Consider the following 27,553-nt stretch of genomic DNA (forward strand, 5'->3'; position numbering starts at 1 on the left):
ATTCTTCTTCCTGGCTTTCGAGCTGAAAACATTTTGGCAAGTGCAAGATAAGGTTTGGCAAGCAAATTTAAGCTGCTATTACCAGTAACAAAGATCAAATAATTTTGTAATAATTTTGTAGTATAATTAAGAGTCATTGATAAAGTGGAATTGGAAATATTAACCACTAAAAAAGAAAAATATATCACTGCACTGCCATGTGTTTATGCAGCCAGACAACTGAACATCTCGATCTTCTGTCATCGGGAATCAGTACCTTTACCAATGAATACTATTCAACCTAATTTGAACTATTCAACCAGAAAAGTGACACCTATCACTGAAATACAACTTAGAGAAGGCAAACTATCCCCATGGCCCTGTATTTTGCTTGCTGTTTACGAACAGAGAGAGAAGACAAGGTGGGTTCGTAAGTGATTAAATCAACCAGACAGCTGTTGCAATGTGAAATCAGGGAAAGGATGGAAATAGAATAAAGAATAATTTATGACACCAATCTACATGCATGTTTGTGTATAAAAATGGATCTGATTAAGCTCAGTTGTGCCTTATTTGATGGGATGTTTTCATTTTTTTTTTTTTTTCACATAAAGATTTCATGTAACCAGGACTCAAATCTTTGATGCCTCTCAAACCACCAACGAGGAGCGAAAAAAGGGACCATTTACAGAAATAATCTGAAAACAGTGCAGTATTAAAATGCAGTTTCACAACATATAAAAGAAACATGCTTCGGAACCTGAGCAAAAGGCAATTTACTGACTTAATAAAAAGTCACCCTGTGTGTTGTTTTCATTGGCACCTGTTCTGCCAGATTAGTATGTTGCTCTTAGCAACTTCCATGGCCCCTAAATATTCAGTACACAGAAACTGCCAACTACTTAGAAAGGTCTACTAAACTTTTCAGCTAATATTGCAGGCTGTCTGACATGCTGCTACTGGAAATGACCGTACAGTTAAAAATAAGGAAAAACTGTAGAAAGAAAAAGAAGCAGCCAAACATGTTGCTCTTCTTTTTTAAATAGACTAAAGCAATTCCACAACACTTAGATACGGTACTACACTGGTTTACAGTCTCAAGGTCAGCTCTTTCAAAATAAATATACTGAACATTTACAACAAATGCCTCATGAATGCAAGTTCTCTCTTTATTATTTCAAGGCCAGTTGTGTGAAAACTAAAACAAAGACATAACTCTGAAGCAGCTAAGTTACAAGTCCTTTTTCAGAAACAGGCATGACTTGGTGCCACAGCAAAATGTTTCCCACCTGCAGCAAGCTATTTTTTTTCTTTTTTTTTTTTGTCTTTTTTTTTTTTTTTTTTTTTTTTTTTTTTTTTTTTTTTTTTTTTTTTTTTTTTTTTTTTTTTTTTTTTGTCTTTTAGCACCAAGCAGGCCACCATACAAAGCAACCTCACAAAGCATGCGGTCATCTACTCTGTTGATTTTTGTATGAAATAATTACTTGTGCTTGCAGGTCCCAGACCTTTCAAAAATGGGTATGAACGTTAGGTATTGAAGACATTAATGGAAAACTCATTCATTTCTAAATTACTTGAGTGGAGAAAAAGATTAAAATACTATAAAGCAACACAATGTTGTGCATTAGTATTTGTGAGCAATGAGGAAAGCTAAGGTTGGTGCTTTAATTTTGCCTTAAAACAAACAAAAAAAAAGTGAAAACCAATCCTAAACAGCTCTACGTCCATGATACTGGTAGAGGCCAATGCGTGCATGCCACTGAAAGGCACAGTTGGACCAATCTGATAAATGGCATCATCAGAGCAAAACAGCAACTTTTCACTGGACTAATCACAAAGGGTGAACAATGAGCCATCACTTCTCTTGTCATGAGCACAGAAAGCAGTCACCAAGGCAAAAGAGAGGACACAGGAAAGAAGACACAGGAATTCACATAAACCTGAAAAGACAAAACACATTATTAAAACGAGTTTTGAGCATTCTGAGTGACCATTTTCCAACTGTAACACTGCTATTCATTGATTTAACACATTTTATGGCAGCATTGCAAAAATGGTACCCTAATTATACAATAAAATTCTTCTGAGATGATTTGTTTTACAACTAACTTCATTTGCAAAGATTAGTCTACAGTATCACCTTTGGTTAAAACAGGCTTAAGGACAGACTGATACAGCCAGAACAATATCTACTTCATTGTGTGAAGAAATTAGCCTGTTTATACAATATCTAATGTTTTTACTCAGAAATGGATTTTAAAATTGGTCATCACAGAGACACAGCTTTTTATAGGGAGCTAATTATGAAGTAGTGTGACTGTTCTTCCTACTATTCTACCAGTGCCTATAAAATAGCGTGCAATACTTACTGGAAAATTATCCCCAAGGTTATCCTGCCTTCGTATCTACAAGCTGCATCTGAACATTTGCAGACATGCCACCTCCATAGCCTCCCTTGGATTGCATTTGGTTCTGAATCGAGCTGACCTGGAGACAGAATGGGAAAGGGGAGCAGAGGAGAGAAGAAGGACAGTGAGCTGTGGCATCTTCTTGCTCCCAACTTTGTTTCTTCCTGTAGGTTTTGTTTCCAAGCGCTCCTTTAACAGTGCAGCTACGTTACTTATGCGTGAAGACACGCGCAGCAAAGGCTTGCTGGAATTTTAATTTCTGCACGTAGCTCAGCAGGAGGGGTGGAAGAACTGGTGCCGAGGCAGAAGTTTTTCCTCTCTCCCAAAGAAAAGTGGCTGATTCAGGCTTTCACTGACCCACTTGATGAATCAAAAAATTAATATAAAAAAAATTCAAATCTCTTACTGGCTTTGACTCCACCTGACAAACTGTAATTCATCTTCTCATATGAAAAATGTTCTTTGGTAAGTATGAAAAACCGGAGGAGTTAACAGCATTATGTTAAAAATATAATAGACAACTTACAAATATCTGGATAGTATCTGCACTGTACAGCTATTCTCAGATTATTGAAATAGGGGTAAAACAGGACTTTCTAAATCAAAAAAGACCTTTTTGTTTGCAGAATGCTTTTGATTTATCTATTTATGTAACAGCTTACAATGCTTTCATTGATTGCTACTGTTGCTTTAAATGGAAGGGCATTTATTATTTAAATCACAGTCAATCTGAACTTCCCTGAAAATAGCTTATTTGAGAGTATTTTTGTCTGGTGCAAATAAATACATAAAGACATGCCCTTCATGACCCCCTTGCCCCAGGACAGGCACATCCCACTACGACTTGCACTGCCTCTATCAACTTAAAAAAAACAGAGGGAATGCACAGTTCTTTCCTGCTTGTGTTGCATGAGAGACAAAGTAATCACATCCAAATGCCTGCAGGAAGACAACCAGAACCTCAAAGGTTTGGTCCTTTTCTCTCTGCACCCCAGAGCATACATAACAACTACACAAAGAGCAGAAAACAGCATTCATGCAAGGCTATGCCTGCAGGGCACCACTTGCAATTATTTCATGTATACTCCTTAGCAGAGAGACCTAAAACCATCACTGGAAAGCTGCATTAAAACAGCACAGGAGAAATATTTCCAAGTGGCTTGCACAATATTTTCCCTGCCTACAAAGACAAAAGAAGTAGATTTTGTTGTTGTTGTGTTTTTTTTTTTTTCCCCCCAACAGCACAGCAAAACACATGCTCACATAAAATGAATCAGCAGAACTCTCTTCCACACAGTTTTTCAGACCTGTGTGGTGGAAGAGCCTGGTGTTTTTTGATCTTTATCTTCAACAGCATGGCACATTGCAACGCTACATAAAAGGTTGTGTTTTACGTATTTAAGCAACGTAAAACCATTTTCTGACTTGGCCTTTTGCTAAAATAAGCGATACATCTGCAGCAAGGCAATATTACCATCTCGTTTTTCCTCAGGGGAATGCAGTCAGAGCCAATGTTCTAGTGCATCTGACATCAGAGACCACAGATCCAGCAAGGAAGTGCGGAGAAGTGCAACCACGCTCATGGGGATGGGTTTAATAACTTTCACATTCCACTAAACTGCTCCTCTTCTTCACCAAGCATCTTCTGTTGCCCATTGAAACAGAGGAGCTTGACTTAAATAGTTTTTTTCCTCAAAAAATAGTTAATTCACATGCAAATGTATTCAAAGGAGTGACTTAAGGATGTTACAATTTCATCACAATGAACCCTGCCTCCAGTGAAAAAAGAACTAGAAAAGCCTCCAGGCCACATCACCTTTCAGCCTGACAGCCTGCCTACGGGGCTTTAAAATTTCTGAGAGCAGCAAATCAACACAAATTGCAAGGCTAAAGTGTAAATTTTTATGAGTACTTCTTCCAAAGGTTAGAAAAATTTCCCTGGCTCCTGAGTCACACACAGAGAAATGTTTGTGTTAGTGGGTAAGGAAGTATCACTTTAAAACGCAAAGACTGTTGCACTTACAGCAGATAATCAAGAAATTAAATTTGACTGCCTTAACAGTTCTGTGGCTATTTTGTATATGAAAACCTTTCTAGGAGACGTACAATGTTAAAAGTTCTGAACAAAAAGCAGGTCTAACTGCAGTGGCAGGCATATAGGGTGGTATAATTTCTCAAGCACCCTCGTATTGAGGCAATTTGAGCTACAAGCACCTGGAGATCCAATTATTTCTTTTTTTTCTTTCCCAAAGATGTCATTGCCTTTCTTTGATGATATATAACAGCAAGTTTCTTCTCTCTTATGTTTAATTTAGATAGGGTAAGGATTTTGGAAGGAAAAGAGGATTGCACCAATTAAAGATCATACAAACTGTTGTGCTGCTCATCTGTCTCATTAATTTCCTTCTTTCCTTTTCTTTCCCACCCTTTTAGAATTAGGAAATAGCACAGATGGACCTTGAGAAAGAAAACAATTGAAAACTACATGAAATACATTAAGTCAAAGACTAGATTGAAGAACATGAAGCAGAAGAAGAAAGTAGGAGATTTCACCATGGAATATGAATGTAAAATAGGGAAGAAAGGGATGGGAATGAAAAAGAACCAGTGCACAGAGGGCTCCTGCTGTTTAAGTGTACCTTTGATAAAGGAACAAAGCACTCTACAGAGAAAGCAAACAAAACAGCCAAATAATTCAGTAGTCAGAAATCTACTCCCTCAAAATCATAAGGATATGTAACGAATAATAACACTGATGAGAAAAGCCACAGAGCAGATAGAAACTGGATGAAGAAGCAAATTTATATGGGAAATCCTGATTAAATTGCAGGTATTTTCCTAGGGTATTTAGAAGAGAGAAAGTACAAGGAGGTTCCTGAAGAAGCATAATGTCCACACTACAAATGAAAATTATGCAGCAGAAAAACATGTGGAGGTTAACATTGCTGTCTTGGAAACTACACTGCAAAGAATGAACATGGAGACCACAACACCACAGGCAGAAAATAGCGTGAAAAAGCAGAGATTTGAGTTTCTGGAGTGAGAGACGGTGGAAAATGCTAATTTCATCATTCAGATGCTTTCTATCTGGGATCGGAAAAACCCCTCTCTTCACTGATGCAGCACATTATCCAAACGGAATATGAGAGAAAAAGTTAGCTATGAGCGCTCAAAATGAAAAAGTCTATGCAGAGAGACAACAATAATTACCTAATATGTGGAGATAAATTGAATATTACAGAAGGCAAAGTTGAGGGCAAGCAGGGGGAAAGTGTGAGGCGAAAAAACAAAGCTTCAGGCAAGTGCCACAAACCCCACAAGGCAGCTCAGCTGTGAGAATGAAGAAGGTTCCCACAGGAAAGACAACAAATATTTCAAAAGCAAAAACCACACTTAAATAAAAAAAAACAAACAAAAATAAAACTCAGTTTTATTATCACTTTATTATTTCAATTTGTAATGCTTTAAATCTTAATGTAGTACACTGCAATAAATAAGTAATTAGCTGTACCTAAATTCTATCAAGTTGAAGCTGTTTGGCATTTGACTTGCTCACAGATGTTTTAGTACAAATCACTTTCAGTCCACTATGTTGGTTTTGGAAATATGTAATGTATATTGTTTGTTTTGTCAAATTTTCTAGCTTTGCCCTTCCCCATTACATGCTGAGTTGCTAAAGTTTTTGTCCAGTCTCTATAAGACCAACTTAAACTGGTTGAAACCACAAATGACCTCATTCTTTTCTTTATAGCTCTTGCTCTCTGTTCTGATACTTCTGAGTATCAAAGGAGATACTTTTTCATCTCCTTTGTCAACAAGTATTTTTCATCTCCAAACCCGTTTTCCTTTAAAAAGTATTATTAAAGTCAAGAAGTATTTGTCACCATTATCTACATACAACCCTTTTCCTTATATATTTGACCTTAGAAACAGATTGACATTGCACAGAAATTTGAAGCTGTACAAGATAACTCTATTTCCATAATCATTATCTATCTTGGCCTCCGTTTTTCACTTTCAGAGAGGTAAAAAATATTTCTTGCTCCTGCCATCTGCAGGAAGCCACAAAACCTCACCTGTGACATTGCTTACTCTGGAAATAATTCACACTGCAAAGAGGGCTACAGAACACAGAAAAACCTCAACAAGGACACACACAAAAGAAATGTGTGTGCACTATAAACCAATGTAAGCTAGAATTCTATGTTCATGTAAACTAAATGCTTAAAGCATTTAAGGTAATAAATCCAGTCATTTATAAGACAAAAAGTTTCCCGCATAATTCTCTAACACAATTTCAAATATGCCTCTATTTTGGTTCACGCATGACATCAGAATAAATTTTTAATTTAGAAAGTATTCTGCACAATTTATACAGCATCTAAAACTGCCAATAAATACAGGAATTTAAAAAATTATGTTCCATATTCTTGAATGCAACTGTTTAGGACTTGGAATTAAAATGCTAGCAGGTTGTTTTATACACATTATGGTTGAAAGAGTCATTGCTTCAGCCCACAATATACATATACAGTGCTCCTATGTTCTGTTTAATATCAAATTATGTTCGTCTACTCATACGTACCGAATTCATCCCGCTGAATAGATCCCCTGATCCTACATGAGCTGTGTGGACGAAGTTTGTTGGCTCCCCAATCATGCTCCGATCAATCCGCCGTCGTCTTTTCTGAAAGGAGGGGAAAGAAAATATCTGAGAGTCACTGCAAAGGCAAAATCAATGTGTGTCATAAATGCAGAAGTTAACCCTCTATAGGATATTTTTCCATAGGAAATTCTGATGTTAACCAATTTACACTGCTGTAACACTGTCCTTTGTTTTTACTCGGAGGATGTAAAGCAGGTGTTAGACAAGCACTGATAGCACTCTGAACATTTAGGCCAACAAAACACTTGCAAACAACCTTACTAAATTCTGCGGTTTACTAACCGATATTTGTAATCTTTCATACAATAACTTCTGCCTACATCTGCATTTAAGTCATGGCAGGACAGACCGAGTTTGAGGTTGAGTCATTCAAAACAAGAATCGAGGATCAAAGAGTATTGGAACAGCCCATGAAACCACTAACTTACAGAATTTCTGATCTGCGTGCCATGGGAACTTATACCACTATTTGTAACGTACTTTATAGTGATGCTCAGAACAGTTCCTTGATTTTGATAAGGGTTAGTCACATATCTTTACTGAACTCTGAAACCCCATCTACTCAAGATAACTTCCAGCCTGTGACTGCTACCCAAGATACACTTCCAGTGTAGCCTGAAGGGGTGCACTGGGGTAGTAGGGCAAAATGTCAGATTAGGGACACTTCAGACTCCTGTACTGCGAGACAGAAGGCAAGAATTGCCTAATCTCTGCTTCTGATTTCTCAGAGTCACAGTTTTGTTTTTTATGAATGTAAACACACACATATAAAAAAATAGAAGCAGTAAAGACTTCCTCTAATTAAGCCTGCTTTGGTTACCTGTCTACAGCTAAGCATTGCCTCTAAAGGAACAAACCAAGAAAACCCTATCCTCCTTTCCAAGGCCAGAGCCAGGGAGCCTACACAGAGCAATCCATGCAGCATGTAGACACCACATGACCATTACCTGAAAAATGCACGTGCTTGGAAAAAAATAAAATATCCATGGAGCACAGTATCAATATTTCAGTTTTACGTGTGTTGAACAAAACAGAATTTAATATCTAAGAAATTACTTGAGTTCAGGTAAAACCTTCCCATCATCATCTTAAAGTCCACTCAGCCTCATGTTTACAGGTCTCCATTTCTAATCTGCAATGACTCTGTGAGACCACACAGACTCAAGACTCGAAGGTACATGTCTCACCAGTGGGCTAGCTGCTATTGAAACACAGCTGCAGATTAAATCTCTATGAATCAGGGCCCACAGCTATGAGAATACATCATGGGGTTTATCCAGCACGTACAAAACACATTTAATCCTGTCCTGCACCTTTTCTCTATTACAAAACCAGATTTCAGTAGTTTTCAGTACCTTATTGAATCATATGTATATAGTTGGGATGAGGAGGAACACATAAAATTCTCCCACAGAAATAGTTAACTGCAGTGATTGATCTATGCCAAAACTATTAGCAAACTCTCTAATTCCACTAAATTTGACAAGATCAATCAAATAAAATATTCCAGCTGTAAAAACACTTTCATGCAGTTTGAAGGCTTTCAGAGAAAAAAAAAATCAGTTTAGAGTCACAGTTACAGAAGACACTAGAAGAGTTCATAGAGCCATAAATAGTCACAACAGGATCTATTACCATGTCTCACCAATAAGCCATTATTTCAACCTGGAACTCCAGCTCCCTTGTACACACAGCACAGGATTTCATAGGTTATGCATGACAGCAGCTAGTAAAGCATATATGACTAAATTGGGGGGGATAGACCCCACACCAGCTTTGTGCTTCGTGCTTCCACTGCTCACCTGACACATTCAGGAGCATCTCTACCAGCTATTTGAAGCTCACAGTGCAGAAATTACACAATCTAACGCTGTCATATGCTGTGACACTGACACAGAAAGAAGATCTAGAGAGCTGAAACAAACTGCTCCAACAGAAACACTTTAAAATAGTTTCAGGTCTGTAGTACCCGCCCCTTTCCTCTTCAAAAAATAACAGCCAAATTTATATATCTAAACAATACATCCACAATTTCTTAATTTTGGTCAACTCTTGAAATGCAGCGTTTTGATGCAGAGAAAATGCAGACAAACCCATGGATTTTTAATTTCTTTTTCTTGTTTTTATGTTTTGCAAACAATCAAACTCTTTCTTATTATCAGACTTAAATCAAACTTAACTTATTTTTCTCCTTGTTGTTAAGGTCACTGGCATGCCAGTAACAGACTGATCATGCTGGATCTTGTGAATCACTGTAAATGATTCTCCACTAATCACCAGGTAGTCAACCAGTAACCACTAGTTAAACTGCACTGTCATAAAATCATGTTTCTTATCTTAAGTGAGTTCCTTATCAGAGGCCATCAGCCTGTTACACCCCGGCATGCGCCCACTGATGTGAGTTCCAGGAAGCAATGGAACTGTATTTAAGTGCTCTGTTGTATCAAGACCATAAAGCAGCTAATTCTGAAAGCAAATAAAAAATAGTGTGTGTGTGGGAGGGAGTTTGTTTGATTTTTTTTTTTTCCTTTTTGAGCACCCAGGTTGTGCTTACATTACTGTTTTAGTTTGGATCATGAGAATGCTTTTGAAACAACTTTACCAGTCCCCACTTAGCATGATTCAATTTTAACTTCAGACTAATCTTGGAGTGAACAAATTAGGCTTTTTTTTTTTTTTTTTTTGGATGAAGTTGAACTAGAAGATTAACTGATGCCCTCCCATTGCTAACAGACATTGAGCCCAATGAACCAGGTGAGCCAGTCTGGAGATGACAAAAGACATCTAATGCATGTCATGGTTCCCCAACACCAGCTGCTCTGCTCTCCTACTAGGGTGTGCCATTTCTACAGACACAGTCTCAGCCAAAACCAAACTGAGCAATTAGGAAGCATAAAGGGACATGGGGAACACTATAAAAAGTCATCCCTTTGTGAGGAATGTAACACAGCAGAAAGTAGTACAGAAACATGCCCAGAAATGCTACAGAGCTTTTACACCATAAACATTAGCTTTGCCAGGATTTTTTTGTGAAGTTGTATTTTCTGAGTTCTTGTACCTGTAAGAATACATTGCAACACCACTGCTCTAACACACAATGATGGATTCTTTAGTAAATTTAATTTGAAAGAAGCTGAGAAGCAGTTCACCTCTTACTTAGGAAGAAATGAAATGCACAGTTATGCTCATTGCCCTAGTGTATCATTTGTGTCTCTCTATGCTTGCTCCTAGTGCAAGTCAGGAACCTGCCTGTGTGACTGACATGTTGTGGTGGAGGGGAAGACTTATAAAATAAAATACTGACAGAGCCTAGCAAAATTTAATCCCAATAACCTTCACCCATACTCCAAGCTCCACTTGGTATCATAGCATAAACAGTATGATTGTTATAAATAGGATGATAATATAAATATATTCTGTGTCTTAGAATATATTTACACACCACTAACTCATTAATGAGTAGTAATGAGATCTCACCATAAAGGTAATCTATAAAACAAATGAATGTTTGTGATGCTAGTGCAAAGAACTTTAACACATACACACACACCTGTCTCAAGGCATTTACCTCTTTACTAAGGGGGCAAGGAGCACAACAAAGATGAGATGAAAAGACCGGTAAGAGGATCCTGGAAGTGATATGAATACATGAATGGTTGAATAATCATATTGTAATTTGAATAATTCATATCAATAATATTGAATATAAATATATTAACTATTATCATTTAATGACTTTACTCAGTTTGTTCCCTTGACAAAGAACTGCAGAATCTGGATTGCAAAGCACATACCAGGTAACATTCACACCATGAGAAGCAGAACTAATCTTTAAACAGAAGAGATGCAGGTTTGTGTGTTAAATGTCTGAGAGGAACAGAAGCAATCTGAGGACCCATCCAAGGAGCTTTGCTTTGAACATATACCAAATGCAGTGAAACAGGATGACATTTAGGTTACCACAGAAATGAAGTAAAAATTGATATTTTCTATTCTTAACCTGCAAGCGATGCTTTGCACCCACTACTTCCTTCAAGGTACCAGATCAGAATTCAGACAGCCACCAACAGATCCATCACAGAATTTATTTTAACCCTGCAAGTGTCTTGAAACTATAAACCATTTTAAACTCTTGTCGAAAAAGTAAATCTAATGATACCATGTATTGATCCTGCCCTTCAGCAAAGCCACAAATATCTTACTGAAACACCACTTTTCATAGTTCAAAGGAGTACTTCTGGCAAAAAATTCAGAACTGTAATTTGTTCCTTTGAACAAAAAATTGTTACTGGTGGGTCCAGATAGGTATGTAAAATTTAATTTTTGTTCCCCTCTATTTTTGGCTTTCAGGGAAGAAGTGGTCTTTTTTCACTGTCTCCAAATTTTGTCCAGAGGTTGGGCTGTGCTTCTTTAGCTCAAGCCACTTCATAAGGGATGGCAACAGTTCTGAATTACACAAGTTCTCAGCCTGTATATATATACACATGAAAAACACAAGTTTTGGAAATTTTTCCCCTTTCCAGTTATGCATCTCTCTCTGCTCTTCAAGAGAGGTTCTCTTATAAAAAGAAGAAAAAAGACAAGACATGAAGAGTAAAATCACAATCTCAAACATATCAAAAAACTATTTAAGTGATGACACTTGGACCCTAAGAGGCTGATAATTACTTTTCTGGAAGATGCTAAAACTTGAAGTTGCAAGTTCCTCCAAACAGAATATCGTACAAAGGTACTCCAAAGCCAACCTACACACACTGGGAACCAAAAGCAAGGACATCTGTTTAGCTGGCAGAAGAGCATGTTCTGCTAAATCTACACCGGATTTTTTATAAAATAGCTGATGGAAAAGTGTTACAGCTCCAAGTGTGACATACAGCGCTGCAAAGGACCCTGCAACACAAAAGCTTTGCGTGGATTTCACCTGCAGAAGGCTCCATCTCAGCCCCAGTCTGCCCTCAAATGAAAGTGGGTATTGCAAGTGCAGACAAAGACCATGCACTCCAAGCATAAAGCAACACATGGGGGAAACTCAAGAAATTCAGAGGGGATGACAAGTTATTACCACGTTGTGAACACAGAGTTTCTGAAAGCAATGCTTCCTTATATAAATTCACACACATGCCACTCTTCTCCTATCGCCTACCCATTTAATTTATCTCCACTCTGCAGACAAGAAAAAAAACTGCCAACTCTTTTTTTTTCCCCCCCACAGCAGTGCTCTTCATCCAGCTGTATGTTGTCCTGGGTTTTTATATCTTAGGATCTCAGTAAACTGTAAGAAACCAGGCAACAGAATACCTGCTGCCCTCAGCATCTACTCAAGCAACACACCGGTGGCAGGGGCAGGCTGGATCTTTGCATCTCACATTTAGAATAACAAAATTTGGTATTTAACTCTCAGGTAGCAAATCTTCGTTTCAATCCCTCTTCTCTGAAACTAACACAGACACAGCTGTGCTTCTATGGAGCAGGACTTTTAGCTGTTACTTATTAATATCATCGAGACACCACAAGGAAAGGATGACTTTCCTGCTGCCAGCTTTGTAGCATTTACCCAAACATTATGTGCAAGTTCTAAAGACATTTTATATATATAGTTTTGTCCTGGTTTGTATGCAGTAAAAATACATTGTACACACCATATTTATGTATTACATAAACTGTAAATATATAATGCATTTCAAGGCATTTTTTTTTCAGTCATTTCATATTTATCTGTGTTCCAAAAAGTGTGGGGCACAGTAAAATATATTAGAAAGGAAATATTAAGCTGATATGTTCAATTTAGTCTAATATTTTGCAATATGCTTCCAACCAGATCCAAATCAATATGAAGTGATCCATATAAAATAGCAAGTGATGCACCTTTCTTTTCTTGACCAAGTTTGTCTCATCTCTCATTCTAACTATCTGTATTAGAGGAATTTGGGTCCAAATTTTTCATTATTTCTCCTTTTTCTGCATGACACTCTGTATTATTTTTTTATGACATATTACTTTGGCTTGATACACACACAAGAAAAAACCAACACTATGTGCCATGCTTTGGCACCTCAACTGATGCAGAGTAACAGCATCAGCTTCCCAAGATTAATTCACCAGTCTTGTATCAGTCTTTTCTCTAATTTCAGACGATTAAAAAAAGAAGAGAAGAACTAAAAGGAGAGGAGATTGTGTAGATCAAGTAATTCTTAACATTCCACATTAGACTGGGTTATGGCAGGAGCATCACCTGCTAGGATGGCCTTCATGGAGTCAGCAGTGCTGGCTGCTGGTTTGCAGGCTAAGCCAAAAATAGTTTTCCCTCTTTTCTTAAATGAATACTGTCATAAAATAGGTTTATCTCTCTTGGCAAAAGAAAACTAAAGAACATTTAATTCCTCCCTGAAGCCCCATTCAAGACTTAATACATCTTCTTGATAAATGCCCACTGGGAACAGAGAACTGAATGCTCAGTCTGGATGCTGTAAAACAGTCGTTTTGCAGAATGAGTTTCTGTGGTCAGAGAATGATCACTTAACATTTACTGCCTCCAAAAAGTTTTTTCTTTTAAAAGCAGAAAGGTGACTGTGCATTCATAAACACTAGAAAGTCACACAGCTCCACAACTTGAGGGTCAGTCTGCCCAGTAGTTACAAGGGCATCAAATACAGAAAGAAGAAATTCACTCTCTGATTAATTCTCCACAAGCTTGACTTTTAAGTAATAGAATGGTAAATTGAACACAATGAAATAGAATAATTTTTAACAACACCATCTAATCCTTTGTTACACTAGGAGATCTAGCACTAATACATCTTTCCACTTGAAACCAAGCCAAATCCCAAACTCTCCTGAAAGAAAATAAATCTCAGTAAAGCCACCACAACTGCCATTCTTATGGTAGACAGCGAAAATGCAAACAAGGAACATACTCCTGTTTTTCCACTGTATCTGCATGGTACATTTATTTTCACTATATTTTGTTTTCACACTATCTATCTGAGTGTGAAAAACAGTGATAATATGGACACTATATGGATTTTTTTTTTAATTAAATAGGAACTATCAGATTTATAGGGAGGTTCACACCTATTGAGTTTGACTTTTCAGAAATAATCCTCAAACAGCAACGTTTTTTGGAGAACTTCTGCTACTATTTATTCTAGTGTTTATTTCAGCGTTACCCAATGCAAAAAGCAGACTCTTTTAATGTGCAGATTTACTCTCCAGGTTCTTTGTCACCAATCAAGATAGGTGTTTCATAACTTCTCCCTGAGGACAAAGTGATCTATTAAACGTTTCAGTGATACAACTCTGTTGAAACAGAGCTGTTTGCTAGCTTTGTATTCAAGAACTCAGCTGAAACTTCAAAAGCAGTGAAGGCCAAAGACAGAAAAAAAAGCTAAGACAAGAAATCTAAAGAAAGGATTTAATCAAAGTCAAGATAGTCAATCATTTCAAGATGGGGGATTTGGATGGTATGGGGAGAAACTGAAAGAGAGAAAACATCCTTTGCTTTATTTTCCTTCTTTGATCCTTCTTACTTTTTATATCTGCTCTGAAAGAACACTAACAGCAAAAGAGTCCCTGTGCTGTGGCACCCAGCTGATCCTCCACAGACTAACACAAAGGAAGGGCTAGGGACTCGCTCAGAATAGGAAGTATCACATCACCCTGTAGAGGTGGCTTTCTGTCCTCCCACACACATGCTGTTCTGCCTCCAAAATAGTCTCATGTGCACAGGATGGCTGTTTGTCTCTCACAGCAAGCTGTGGTCTGAGTGATGTGTCTGGGTGCCCAACACAGACCCACCAAAATTGCCTAAAAAGGCTGCGGGGTCTCTCATCAAACCCTGCATAAGGGGGCTGCAGGAGCAATGGTGTCCCTTGTGTTTGTTTTTGTGCACCATGTGTTTAAGAGGCGTTTCTCCAGGCTTTTCTCCCTAGTTAGGAACCTACAGGTTCATGTTAAAAACAAAAGAACCCATGTGTGTGTATAAATCAGGAATGCTAATACACTCCCATCTCTAGCAACTCGACCATCAGGTAGCAAACTAATACTGTGAAAAGGCTGGATGTGTAATATCATCATAAAGCCAGTGTGATATTTTTGAAGAAGAAAAGGCTGCAGGCTCCCTAAACAGCTCCCCTAATACCATATTTTGAAATTTTTTCAGCTTTTTAGAGTCTGTGAACTTACACTGCAAAGTCCTGCTTCTGTATCATACCCACAGTTTGTAGGGAAGCTGATGAAACTGAAGAGGTACCGTACAGAGTAATGTTAAAATCCCAGAAAGCACTGGCATATGCTTTAAGTTTTGGACATTTGATTCCATTTTTGAACCACAAAGTGACAGTGACCATTTGAACTGCAGGAGCCCACTGAATAGGCAAGGATGAAGGACTGGACCTGTAAGTTTCAAATGCTTCACGTCAAAAGGTCTCCTGCACAGAGAGAGTCACGACTAAGGCAACATGCAAGACAGATTGAAATGCTAGCCACTCCCTCCAAACAGCCACGTTTCAGTGACAGATTTATTCTAAAGCACTGAGAAGTGGTATCCAAGCCCAGCATTAACAATGTTCTGACCAGCGCTGTGATCTTCATCGGCTGCAAAACACCAGGGATGCTGCCCTTACCATCACATTTTTCTCAGTCTCCTGCATGGGCAGTTTCCAGCAGATTGCCTGGAGACTCTTGTCTAATTAAGGATCTTACAAACTAAGGCTTCACCAGAACAGAAGCGGGAGGAAGCCAGTACAGGTTTTCACGCCAGCTCTTAAGCAACAGTGGTAAGTAGCAGGCATCCAGCACACTCAGCTTTCACCAAGTTTCCAAAAATTCAGGATGTCCCCTGACATTCTAGCTAAAGGAGTCAGGAGACTGACACCAAGGACTGAAAACAGCTAAATTTTTAAACAATGTAAGCTGTTACAACTAGCATCTAATAAACTGATTATCAAATGGTCGCTGGATTTAGCTCTCATGGCAAAACCACTTGGAATGTACTGGCTGACTCGAGTGGAAACAAAAAGAATTACAAAATCTGACTGCTTTCTGAACTCCTCGGCAAAACAATTAGCAGTTCCATTCACACAGAGAAAAAAACAAAGGTAAAAGGAAAAAGAAGCTAAAATGGCAGAAGAGCTGACTTCATCAAATCTTCCAGACTGAGTTTTTGTTCAGCTTCACATCAAATTAATCTATTTCAGAAATTAATCTACATCAAACTGGATTGCATATTATCTCAAACAGCTCCTTTGCTTTTAGAAAATTCAGCACCTTCTTGAATCTTTTGAAATATAGGCTTTTTGATTTGTTTACACAATATTCTGTTATATTATGATGATGTCAGTCATCATATGACAAAAGTAGCAATTGTAGTCTATGTTTTCTAAATAAACAGGAAAAAAATTGCCAGATGAGGTCAAATGACACTGAAACACAATAGGTCTTTTATGAAATGTGTTTAGCTCACACATCAAAGGGAACTTGTTCCATTCCAGATGCTTAACCAAACTTTAAGTAACACAGTAAATCTGAATTCATTCCTTGGTATAAATTCTAAGTACTCCTTTTAAAAAATACACACTAGTGCAAGTTCAAGATAACATTTAGAACAATCAACTTGGCTGTCACTTTGTACCACAAAAATAATTCTTGCTTATCTAATAATTTTATTTTAATTACTTCAGATGATTAATGTCTCTAACATAATTAAAAAAAATAAAGCATAAATTAAAAAAACTCAAAACAGTCATCTAAGATAATAATTTTGGTTTTCTACTATCCCTCTCCAGCCTTTTTAGGCCTTTGTAGGCCCCTTTGTCTGTGATACTGGCTGTAGCATCTCAGCAAAGATCAGAGCTTAATTTTAACATATTAACTCTTTCCTCACAGTTGCCCAGCTGAATAACTTCCAGCAGGTTAGGTGTTGCTTGGATCAAGGGCTTATTACCTGCCCACACAGCTGGAAACAAAGTTAATCACTGCTCCTTTGTGGTCTTTAAATAGTTTCCCACTATCTAACAGGAGGGTACAGAAGACAGACAGACTTGAAGGTGCACAGCGATAGTCTGAGAATCCACGACCTGAAGCTGCGACACATAAAATACTGATTGAATAAATAAATACAATAAACAGTCACGTAGGTGGTCCAACTCTGGACAAAGAAGTTCACCATCTGAGATCCCCAGAAGACAAATGGGCATGGCCCTGCAAAACCCAAGCCTAGTTGGTTCTGCTTTGAGCAGGTGAATTGCTCTAGATGGTACCCCCAGTGTCGTCACCCAGACTGCTTTCCAAGTCTTTAACTTCAGATGTTGATGAAGAAAGTAGAGTGGGCTGGAACTGACTTTCCTGTACATTCTCCCCAGTAATCAAGTTTATAACGTCACAAAACAGGGGTTAAGCAAATGATGTAAAGACACACCACAGCACAAACTTTCTGGAAGCTTCCGAAAGCGCCTGATAAAAACCAAATCCCAAAGTGCTGATAAGAACACGACACGAATTTCATCACGTGGAGCTTCCTTTCCTTTCACTCACTGTACCTTTCCTAGCAAGAACACATCAAATACTCCAAAGATCATCTAGAATGATGACAGCTGTAGCTCTCTAGAGGACACGTGTCAGGATTGCATGTAGCCCCTCCAGCCCAGCCAAATGGATGTCTCTTTGCTCCCCAGCTACAACATAAACAAAAGCTTTGGGCGCCCTTGAATACACTGTGTATTGAAATTGCCTTGCTAAGAAATTACCTTTCATGCTTGCAAATCCTGCAGTAAGACTTCCTAGAGCTAGCTGGCTAATATGCACAGGAATCAACAAACACACACACACAGTGAATTTGTCAGCTTTTAAATACCTCTGTGAGTATTCATCCTAGAAACCTGGCATCAGTTTGCCCAGATGGCAGCAGTTCCTTATTTGTTTATGTACACATGCAATGAAATACCTAAATACTCCCCTGGTTCTCTAAAGGTGCACTGTGCCATTTACTTCTCAGTGAAGTTCTATCAAACTGAATGCACTCTGAATGAAGACACCTTCTCTTTTTTGTACATATCCCTTTATAAGGGAAGAAATCCCACTAGTTTTGTGTGTCAGTCTATGAGACACCTCCTGACTGCTGACCTTTCTGGTGCTCTTCCCACTGGCATTTCCTTGCTGAAGTTATTTGTCACCTGAGTAAACTCAGCATTATCTCTGGGTTGTCCTTTCAGCTCCAAAGGCACCCCGACCAAGTTACACATGTGAGTGCTGTCCCATGGCCTCAGATACCCTGTTCTGCATGGATTCCACAAGCATGGAATGACAAATTTCTTTCAGTGCCACCCCATGTCTTGCTCCTGTGAAGGTTTGTGCAGAGCTCCCAGATTAGACTGTCAGTGTTGGAAATCTGCTAATCTAGTTCATTTTAGGTAAGTCCCCGGGAAAAGAGCATGCCAAAATACATCATAATCTGACAGTCTGTCTTCGCTTGCTCCTAAAACATCAAGGCAAAAAGGAGTTGGAACCCACGCAAGGGAAGCAGGAACAGCCTCCCATGTTCCTCCCGTGCTATGAAAGGTGATCCCAGCTAATGGACATGGAAATGATGGTACTTTACAAGAAATTACAACAAGACACAGCACAACAACCCAGCCAGAACAATTTAGCGACAGATGGTCAAGTAGATGCTTAGGGATGCTCACATGCCAAGCCCACAGAATGGATAGAAGCATCTCTGGAAGAGTAGTCTACCAGCAACTCTTTAGGAATGTTCTCATCAGCAGCTGCACTTAAGACTTAAATTAGCTGTCTGCTCAGCTTTTGACATATTCAGAATAGTATCTGACACCGAGCAGCAACACAAAAGCCTGTGCCTGAAGTGTGACAAATACACCCCAAAGATAGAAGGGAAGTTGTTCAGGAGCTATTTAACAAGTTCCAACAGAAGCACAGCAGCAAGGGAAGAGCAACATGATGTGCCATTGCAAATCTGTAGATTCAAAAGACAGACAATAAAGAAAAAGGCCATTGTGAGGGAAAACTAGCCCAAGCACTGTAAGCCCACCTATTTCATTACAAGGAACATAAAAAGGAAGCCCTTTCAAGGAGTGTTCTGCTTTCCTTGTCAAAACAAAGGAATCCTTACTGCCTTGTCCAGTGTCCCATCAAAAGGAAAACACCAGTTCCAAACATGTACAGGCACTTTTGTATTGTCTTGCTGAGGCATGCCACAATTCCACAGGTCTTGAGTGTAAACAACCACTAACTATTTTGATTTCATCAAGTCAGAAAGTGCCACATACTCCTAATTTATTTGTCAAATTCTTTTACTCTAAATCCAGTGTTGTTGAAAAGAAGTATTCAGGAGCAGTAGCAGCAATAGCTCTTTATTATTCCACTAGCTGCACTATAAAGACACAGAAATTTTGTAGAGGATGAAGTCTCAGGTGCATTCGCTACTCATGCTCCACTGCTAGAGTCAGGACTAGGGTCAACACCATATCACACAATCATTTACAGAGGCAGTGTTGGCTGCTTGTACCTTTGAGAGAAACCTTTCCATTTACTAATCCATTTCTGTGGCAAACTCACGCCTCTTTGCCCTGCAGGTTTTTCTGCTCTAAGTTATCTGTGATAAATTTATCCCTGCAAAAACAGATTTTCTATTATTGACTTGCCGTGTCTTCTACTTGCATACTTTTTAATACCACTTCCTACTATTCCTTCAGCCTAGTACTGGCAATTCTGAAGTTGCAGAAATGCAGGAAATATAGCGGCTTTCTCAGTGTGTCAGACCTACTGGCCTTGCCAGAATAAAGCCGTATGTCAGAGCTTCTTAGGACTGGAGGAACGGGAGGCCATGTTTCTTTGTCAGCTAGGCAGGAAGCTTTAGCATTGCAACACTGAGCACCATGGAGGCCTCTTAGATTCCTCCAGGGTCATGCATTACTGGTAACTTGGGGGCAACTGCTTCCCAGTTCCACAAGTGCAGTCAGCTTCTACCAAAACCAAGATACAGCCAACATCAGCTTTTGGCTACAGATTTACAGCCACTGGCAGTTAAGGCCAGAATGAAGAGTAGAGAGAAGAATAAACATACAGAGCAAAATGAGGTTTTCTAAAGAGCTGCAGGCTGGGAATTTCTGAACTTGCTGCGTGATAATAAGTGTAGATTAATTATAGTAAATATTTCCTTTTACTTCTCAGTAAATGGAACCATATGATACATAAAAAGACAGGACACAACTCCATTTTCCCAGTAACTGGAGCTATGAACACAGAATTGAATAGTAATTGCTGTAGGAGGATATATATTGTTCCTAAATTAAAGAAAAACACCAACAATTATGCTAAAATATTACCACTACCCCCACTGTGTTTTTCATTATCCAAATGTCAGGTACCCTTTACTAACACACAGGTCTTCAGTGGACTATGGCAGCTTATGCCAATTTAAAAAAAATAAATTAATTCTTAACCACAGCCATGACAGCATAATAACTACCAAATTTTGGTCATATCAGATTATTTAAGAGTTCTCTATGCCACGCTGTCACCAGGCTATACCACCCAGACACGTGCTTCCACGATCAAGGCACAGAATTTGCCACAAGTTAATCTTCTTCTCAGATTTCCTGCACGTTTTCTGTGCCTCAGCCTTGCTTCACTATTTCACCAGGTTTCCCCGAACTTCTGACAATATCCACAGAGAGAGACATTAGAGTAGCCACCTGCAACTGCTGCCATGAACAGACACTGACACACTGATTCTGCGATCGCTAAGAAGAAAACCTGAGGAACCCAAATGTTTCTGCCTTTCTCAATAGTTTCCCTGCAGGCTTCGCTTTCAGACCACTCCTCCTGTGTTCACAGACTGCATAGCTACAGTTCATTTTTGTTTAAGAAACTAAACCCACGTAAAACTTGCACAAACCAGAGTGTCAAACTTAGATGTGGCTGCCTATCGGGGGAACAGAAACAGCACGAACCATACCACAGTCAGTGCATCCTACAGCATTTCCTGTCTTAAGCATTAAAAGTTTAAGTGTCTGCTATGTTTGGCCATAACAAATAAATTGTCAGTAATTCTCAGCCCTGCAATGCCTGCAGAGCCAACATTGCTAAGAGCCTAAGTCGAATTCTATTCCTTCTTGGGCACAGTCAAATTATTTACTAAATTCCAGTGAGCTGAAGCAGAGGGATTGTTCACGGAAAACTTACTGTACCAGTGTGGGAAAAAGATTCAGCCTGACTCTCTGAACCCAGAGGGAGCTTGTAGACTTGGCAACTGGGAGATTTACTTATTTTCAAAAGTGGGTCCTTGTAAGAGTCAATCACTTGATTTACACTTCAGCGATCAGCAAACAACCATATGGCAAAATAGGTTTTTGGGTTGTGTTTCACAGCACCCTTCAAAGGGAAAGCTTTATCTGTCTTTTTGGACAAAGATTACAAGCACAAAAAAACCAAATGAAGTCCTCTCATTCCTTTTATAACTATTCTTTCATTTTCACTGAAGAATAATGTGACCTGACTAACTCCTGAACACTAAATTACGCAAGTTATTATATAATGTAAGGTACTGGAGGGTAGCAGGTCACTCTTTCTATTATATAGAGATAGATCAGGCTGATGTAAGCTCTTGTGTTTTCTCTGACTAAACAGAGTGAACAGTGTTTACAGTGGTGTCAAGCTCAGAGACAGTAAGAGAGTCACAAAGATGTTGCAGAACATAATTTTCGTGATAGGAGACACGTTACCAGAAGCACACAAGGAGGATAATTTTACTGTCTTCAATGGATGACCAAGGTGCCCTCATATTTGTAAAATTTTACAGGCAGATGCTTCTGAGTAGTTATTTCACATGAATATTGGTCACTTCAGAAACTCTTGTTTTATAATCTAGTTAGATTTAGAAAAGGTGTTCACAGTGAACATCAAGCAAGTAAAAAAAAAAAAAAAACAACCAAAAACTACATGTAATCCAGAAGTAGCACCATACATTTTAAAGTCTAGCCAGAATAAATTTTTTGCCCATAAAAACTACTGCTATACATCTGAGAGTATCTCAGCAATCAGCAGGATCCCAGGCAAGCACCAAGAAAAATACTCAGGCAGTTGGTTTGTGCTGTAGTTCAGAACATCATTCCCAAAACACACACAAAAGAACCCAAAATAAACGAGAAACTCCAACCAAAACAGACCAAAAAAATCAGCTAAACACCAAAATCCAACCTTACATTGCAAGAAATACTCTTACAAATCACAGAAAACCACCAATTGTTGCAGCCTGAAGAAAAACCCATAATCTTTAGTTCTTTAACCACTAAATCAGCTAAACACACATCTGTCTTCATGGCTCAGTCAGGTTTTTGCCAGATTTTAATCTAGGTGTGTGTGTATGAAAAGGTGTAAATTTCCTCCTCCTCCTTAATTTTCCCTGTGTGGGAACATTAATCTCCTTTAATAATGGAAATGTCGGCCTTTTATTCCTGGTTTAAAAAGAGCAGCTGAATCTCACTGACCTGAGATGCACACATATGCTTTACTTCTTTAGGGGCAGGACTACACAAACTGCATTTTTCTAGTCTTCCAGCAGTCAGTTTAATCCACACTGCTTTACCATGGCCACTTGAATCACCTCTTCTCCCTCCCAAGCACTGGCTGCATAGCATTTTACAGATTTACACTGTCTCCGTGGTTAGCTTATAGAAAAGTAAACACTCACACAGCATAACTAGCTTAGAAATCTTCTACGGGTTTCAAAGGTTTTTAAAAGCAATAATTAAGTAGGACCAGTTCCCTCTCAAATGCTGTTTCTCCAATCTCTGAAGCACATGCACTGCAACTTTTTTCTTCCTCCCTCAAATCTTCCTTTCTTCGCAATAAAAACCCAAGAGTAATTTCATTTTTTTTTCAGAGGAAATATGCATTTGATATTCTTCCATGGAGAATAAAGGGCTCTGTGAGCTCTCCTGCCTGCTGGTCTGTAGATCAGCATGCTTGTTCTTGTGCTGGCATTTCTTTCTCTCTTTACAAGTTCAGCAGTGCCAAGCTGCTGCCACAAATGCAAGCAACCCAGTGTGTCCCATACCTGCACATGCACGTGCGTGTGTTTACATATCCTAATAGATTTGTTTGGAATATATGCCTAGCAGCACTTATTCCCCCATTTTAACAGTAAGCCACTACTTAACCACCACCCTAGAGCCTGGGAATTCAATGTGGGTTTTTTTTGTTTGTTTGTTTGTTTTGTGTGTGTGTGTTTGTTGTTTTTTTTTTTTTGTTTTTGTTTTTTTTTTCAGTAAGTGGAGTACAATAGGCTGTATTTAAAGAAATATTTGTTCCAAACAGAGTTAAATAGGACATGCCCTATATAAATTCCACTGTAGTCTTTCAAGAAATCTACCCGAAGTGGATTTTAGCTTGTAAGTCCCCTACATTTAGAAGAACTTGGTGTGTCATAATAGTCATTTCCTTCTCTAAACAATACACTCCCTTGATACACAACTTCAGTTACCAGTTGAACGTAGCCAAGTGTGCTTTCTTTAGATAATTTAATTCCTGAAAGTTCACCAAACTAATAAAGCACCCCAAAAGGCAAGTTTTGTGAAAACATATATAGTGAGGTAAAGATTGGTAACCACAGTTTATGCAGCTGTCTTTTTGAAAACCCTGACTGTGACATCACCTCTAAAATTCCATCATTCTGGTGTAATCCCCAATTAACATCTATTCATAAATCCCGCTGAAGTCTTGTCATCCATTTCACTAAAATTTGATTCATGGCATCCTACGCATCCTAAACAATTTTTCTGTTCTTCATTTAAGGCCCCAGGCTCTGAAGCCACTGATGGACCACCACATAGCTCTTCAAACAACCTGCCAGACTCCTTCCAGTTGTAAAACAGGGATAGAGCGATGTTGACCTTGTGAATGAGTCAGGCCCGAAATGCAAGGAGGCCTGAACTCAGCATCAGTGGCAGAACAATTTGGTCCCAGGTAATTTCTCAGTATCTGGAGATAAAACAGCCACATACTGACTTGAAACAATCTTGTGCAGGTTAGAAACACATAAATAGAAACACACGGCCCTGCCAAAGGTATGGCAAAATTAAAACACACTGATTTGAGAGCATCCCAGAACGCACAAATTATGAACCAGGTACTTTATGTCCTTTATGATATAAGCAGGACATAAAGGGTAGTTATGTTCACACTGAAAAAGTCATACCACAAGCAAGAGAAAACCCTGTGCCTGCTAATGACAGCATATTATAAACTCACACTATTTTCTGAGCCTGAAGGAGCTGAAGTTACAATTGCAAGAAGAGAGATAATGTAGTGTAAAACTATTTTTAAAAATTACACGGGAGCCTCACCCCTTTTGATGTCAGGACACTCTCAGAGCATGACAGTTACCAAATCAGTGTCACACATTTATTTAAGGGAGAGAACACAAAAGGAGATACTATCTTTCCTGGCTACAGTAAACTACTGATCTCTCTAGGATACACACAAGTAGCTAAAAAAAAAAAAATCTCTAAAATTATTTGAAAAACAAAAAAACCCTGATGAGTTCAGCTTCATCACTACCCTGAATCTGCATCAGAGTGCAGTTCAAGCTTCAGCTTTTCTGCCCACCCTCCACTCTTCTATTCTCCTCACTCTGTGGCAGGATATAAACCCAGAGTTACAGAAGTCATCATTTTAAAGTGATTAGATAAGCTGCTTTGAAGATAAAGGAAGAAAATCATTGCAAGTGATTACATATTAAAGTCTGTGGCTTAATGTGTACCTTATAAATTGAGGATCTTGGAGAATACATGAAGAATAGCTATAATGTAAATAAATGGGAAGTTTGGTGTCATACATGCCTCATGCATAAGTAAGTGTCAAGACAGGAACTGCAGAACCAAAGGTTTGAGGAACAGTCTGAAAAAGGAAAACTTTCAGCATTGTGAAATGCTCATGTTGGGAATTGAAAATGTAAGTATAGGCAGAGATCTTTAAGACAGCCATTTAAAAACGCACATTTGGTGACCTGCATGTTGGTCTTAGGAATCACCTCCAACAGAATATCTGAGATCCATTCCAGAAAATTACAATAAAAATACAGTAAGATAGCAGCAGGGGAAGCTTCTGGTCTCAATACACCCTTTCATATGAAAAGCAGTTAAAGCCAAAAGGCTGAACACTTAGCTACAGGGCAGTCACTGACTTCTCTGTTCACTAACACAAAGCATACTTCCATGTAGTGTCAGTGGAAGTGCACATCTCCCAGACTATGCCCAAAATACCTCTGCCTCCAGCTGCTGACGAGTAGAAATGCCCCTAACCCTTCATGCTTGCCCATGCTATGACATGAAAAGCATAACAGGGGAAAAAAACAGCTGAACTGCCAAGCTTTGGAGTTAAGACACACCAAAACCTCCAGGGCTTTGTACCTTCAACTTCCACTAAAGGAAAAAAAAAACAAAAAAACAAAAAACCCAAAAATTGCATTGGGTTTGGTAATTTTAGAAATGCTTCGGCATGGTCTCCAAGGATGGCTGCAAAAAAATCTATCAACTTTTGCTAGGCATTATCAAATAGTTCTTGTGGTCACTCCCTTTGCCAGTGACTCGTACCGGGGTTTTGCTCTTGAAGATGTCGTTCCGCTGAAAAATTTGGTGGTTTAAGAGAACCGAGAAATTCAAAGGGCTCTAACACTGGATCAACAAAGGGCACAATCTACTTCTTCCCCATGTTTAAGTGGAAAGCCTGAGCTCTGCAGAGCCTGCAGATATTAAAAGCCTATTACGCCCTTCTTCAAATATGTTGATAATGGCAAGACACATTCTCATCAACAGAAAGCTGGCAATAGTTCTCGTTTCCAGCCTCCCCCAAAGAGCTATTTTCCATGTCATCAACTGGCGTTATATTAAGCAAACAGCACCAGTAAAGCTAAGGAAGAGCTAAAAATTTCATAGCCGTAATAAAATACCATAAAATATTCAGTTGATTTTCATTCAGGTATTTACACATAAACACAAATGCTACCTCTTTGGGTTTTTTTGTAGACACTTTAATAGTTGTACACCACAGCAGAAATTTTAATTTAAAGGTAAAAGAAAAACCCAAACCAGCTCTATCAGGCTGAGAGCTGCACAAGCAGATCAGGTTTTAAAAACAAAGGCCAAGCATTTTGCTGCTTGTTTAACTCTGTCCCCTTGGAAGAGGTGTTTCTCCAAGCTATTTCTAACAACAGCCCTGAACAGGAAAAGGAAGGAATTTGAAGCATTTGTATTGATAGCTCAATATGGGACTCAGCAGGACTACTCTGAAATCTGATGGCTCTCTAAAGTTGTCACCTTTTACACAAGTCCTTCATGGGCTAACTGAATGCAAAAGGTTGATCAAGTGTAATGAAAAAGAAACACGGAGTTTTAGACTTTTTAAGCCTGAAGCTGCACTTGCACAGCACTGCTGTACTGAACAGGGAGCCTGGACCAGTACTTCTTCAGTAGCAAAGACCTGAATTGGTATGTGTGCCTACTGAGGGTGATTTATTCTGCAGTTCTTCAGCGTACTGAATGCTTGGCTGTCTTTATTGTGATCAAGTTTGATATATCCTTAGCTCTATCTATGACTCCTTCTCCAGAAAGCAAGCTAGGGCTGACAATATCCACCAGTGGTTAATTTCCTTATAGTAGCCAGGATCAAGATCATTTATGTCCTCTGTAACAATCAGCATTCAGTTCAGCTGATAAATAACAGCAGTATGTGCACGGTTTTTTCAACCTTTATTTTAAGATGGGCCTGCCAACTCTATCTCTCCACACCTACCCCTCAGTCCTCTTTCATATATCAAGAGAGACACTGAGCAAACTTCACTTTCCAAACCACTTCAAAACATTTATGGCATAGCATGCAACAAAATGGTAACAGCCTCCTGACAAAACACAAAATGGAAATCATCTAAACAAAAGACAGGCAACAAAACAGCAACTAATTATTAACTAGAGAAGGAAGAAATCATTGTTTATTCTTCTACAGAAGAGCAGCAATTTTACTGCAAGGTCAAGGCAAACTGAAAAGCTCAGCTATACTGAGCTTTGGCCCAAACCAGGTGGGAGTGCACCAGATTGTGACCAAAGGCTTCTCAGACCAAAAATTAACTTTGCAAGTTAAAAATGGACAGAGCAGGAAAAAAGAAGTATAGGAAAGTAACAGATTCCTGTTGTAGGCAACAAGCTCAGCCTATGAAAGAAAGCACAGACCTCTGAAAACCTGCAAGACAAAGGGCTTTCTAAATTTCTGTTCTCAAGTGGTGCAGCTGATAGTGGGGATTTGGCAGTTTACTGAAATGAGCAGTGGATGAGATGATAGAATGGAGAAAGCATGGGAAGAATGATCTTGCACTGGGAAATGCAAAATCAGCTCACAGAACCTATAAAGGGTATCCGTGAGAGGTGTAAGAAACCCGGTGCAATCACAGAATGTGCTGCTCTTCTCAAAGGTTTGGGTCAGATCAGAAGCGACT

At 38.8% G+C, this 27,553-nt stretch overlaps 1 protein-coding gene across 4 annotated transcripts in view; it reads right to left on the reverse strand.

Moving 5' to 3' along the window:
* Positions 1 to 1,377: 1,377 nt before the first annotated feature.
* Positions 1,378 to 27,553, reverse strand: part of CDC42SE2 (CDC42 small effector 2) — an 80,027-nt gene continuing 53,851 nt past the window's right edge. For all 4 annotated transcript variants that reach the window (XM_027893601.1, XM_027893761.1, XM_027893682.1 and 1 more), the window contains 3 exons: positions 6,973 to 7,074; positions 2,349 to 2,466; positions 1,378 to 1,919 (listed from right to left, as the gene is read on the reverse strand). In XM_027893601.1, coding sequence (XP_027749402.1) covers positions 2,368 to 2,466; positions 6,973 to 7,074 — 201 coding nt within the window. In that variant the 3' untranslated portion in view covers positions 1,378 to 1,919; positions 2,349 to 2,367. The remainder of the gene's footprint in view (positions 1,920 to 2,348; positions 2,467 to 6,972; positions 7,075 to 27,553) is intronic.

Source organism: Empidonax traillii, unplaced genomic scaffold, assembly GCF_003031625.1.
Source record: "Empidonax traillii isolate 1590-97213 ecotype Southwest subspecies unplaced genomic scaffold, ASM303162v1 scaffold2:size4533513, whole genome shotgun sequence".
Taxonomy (NCBI): Eukaryota; Metazoa; Chordata; class Aves; order Passeriformes; family Tyrannidae; genus Empidonax; species Empidonax traillii.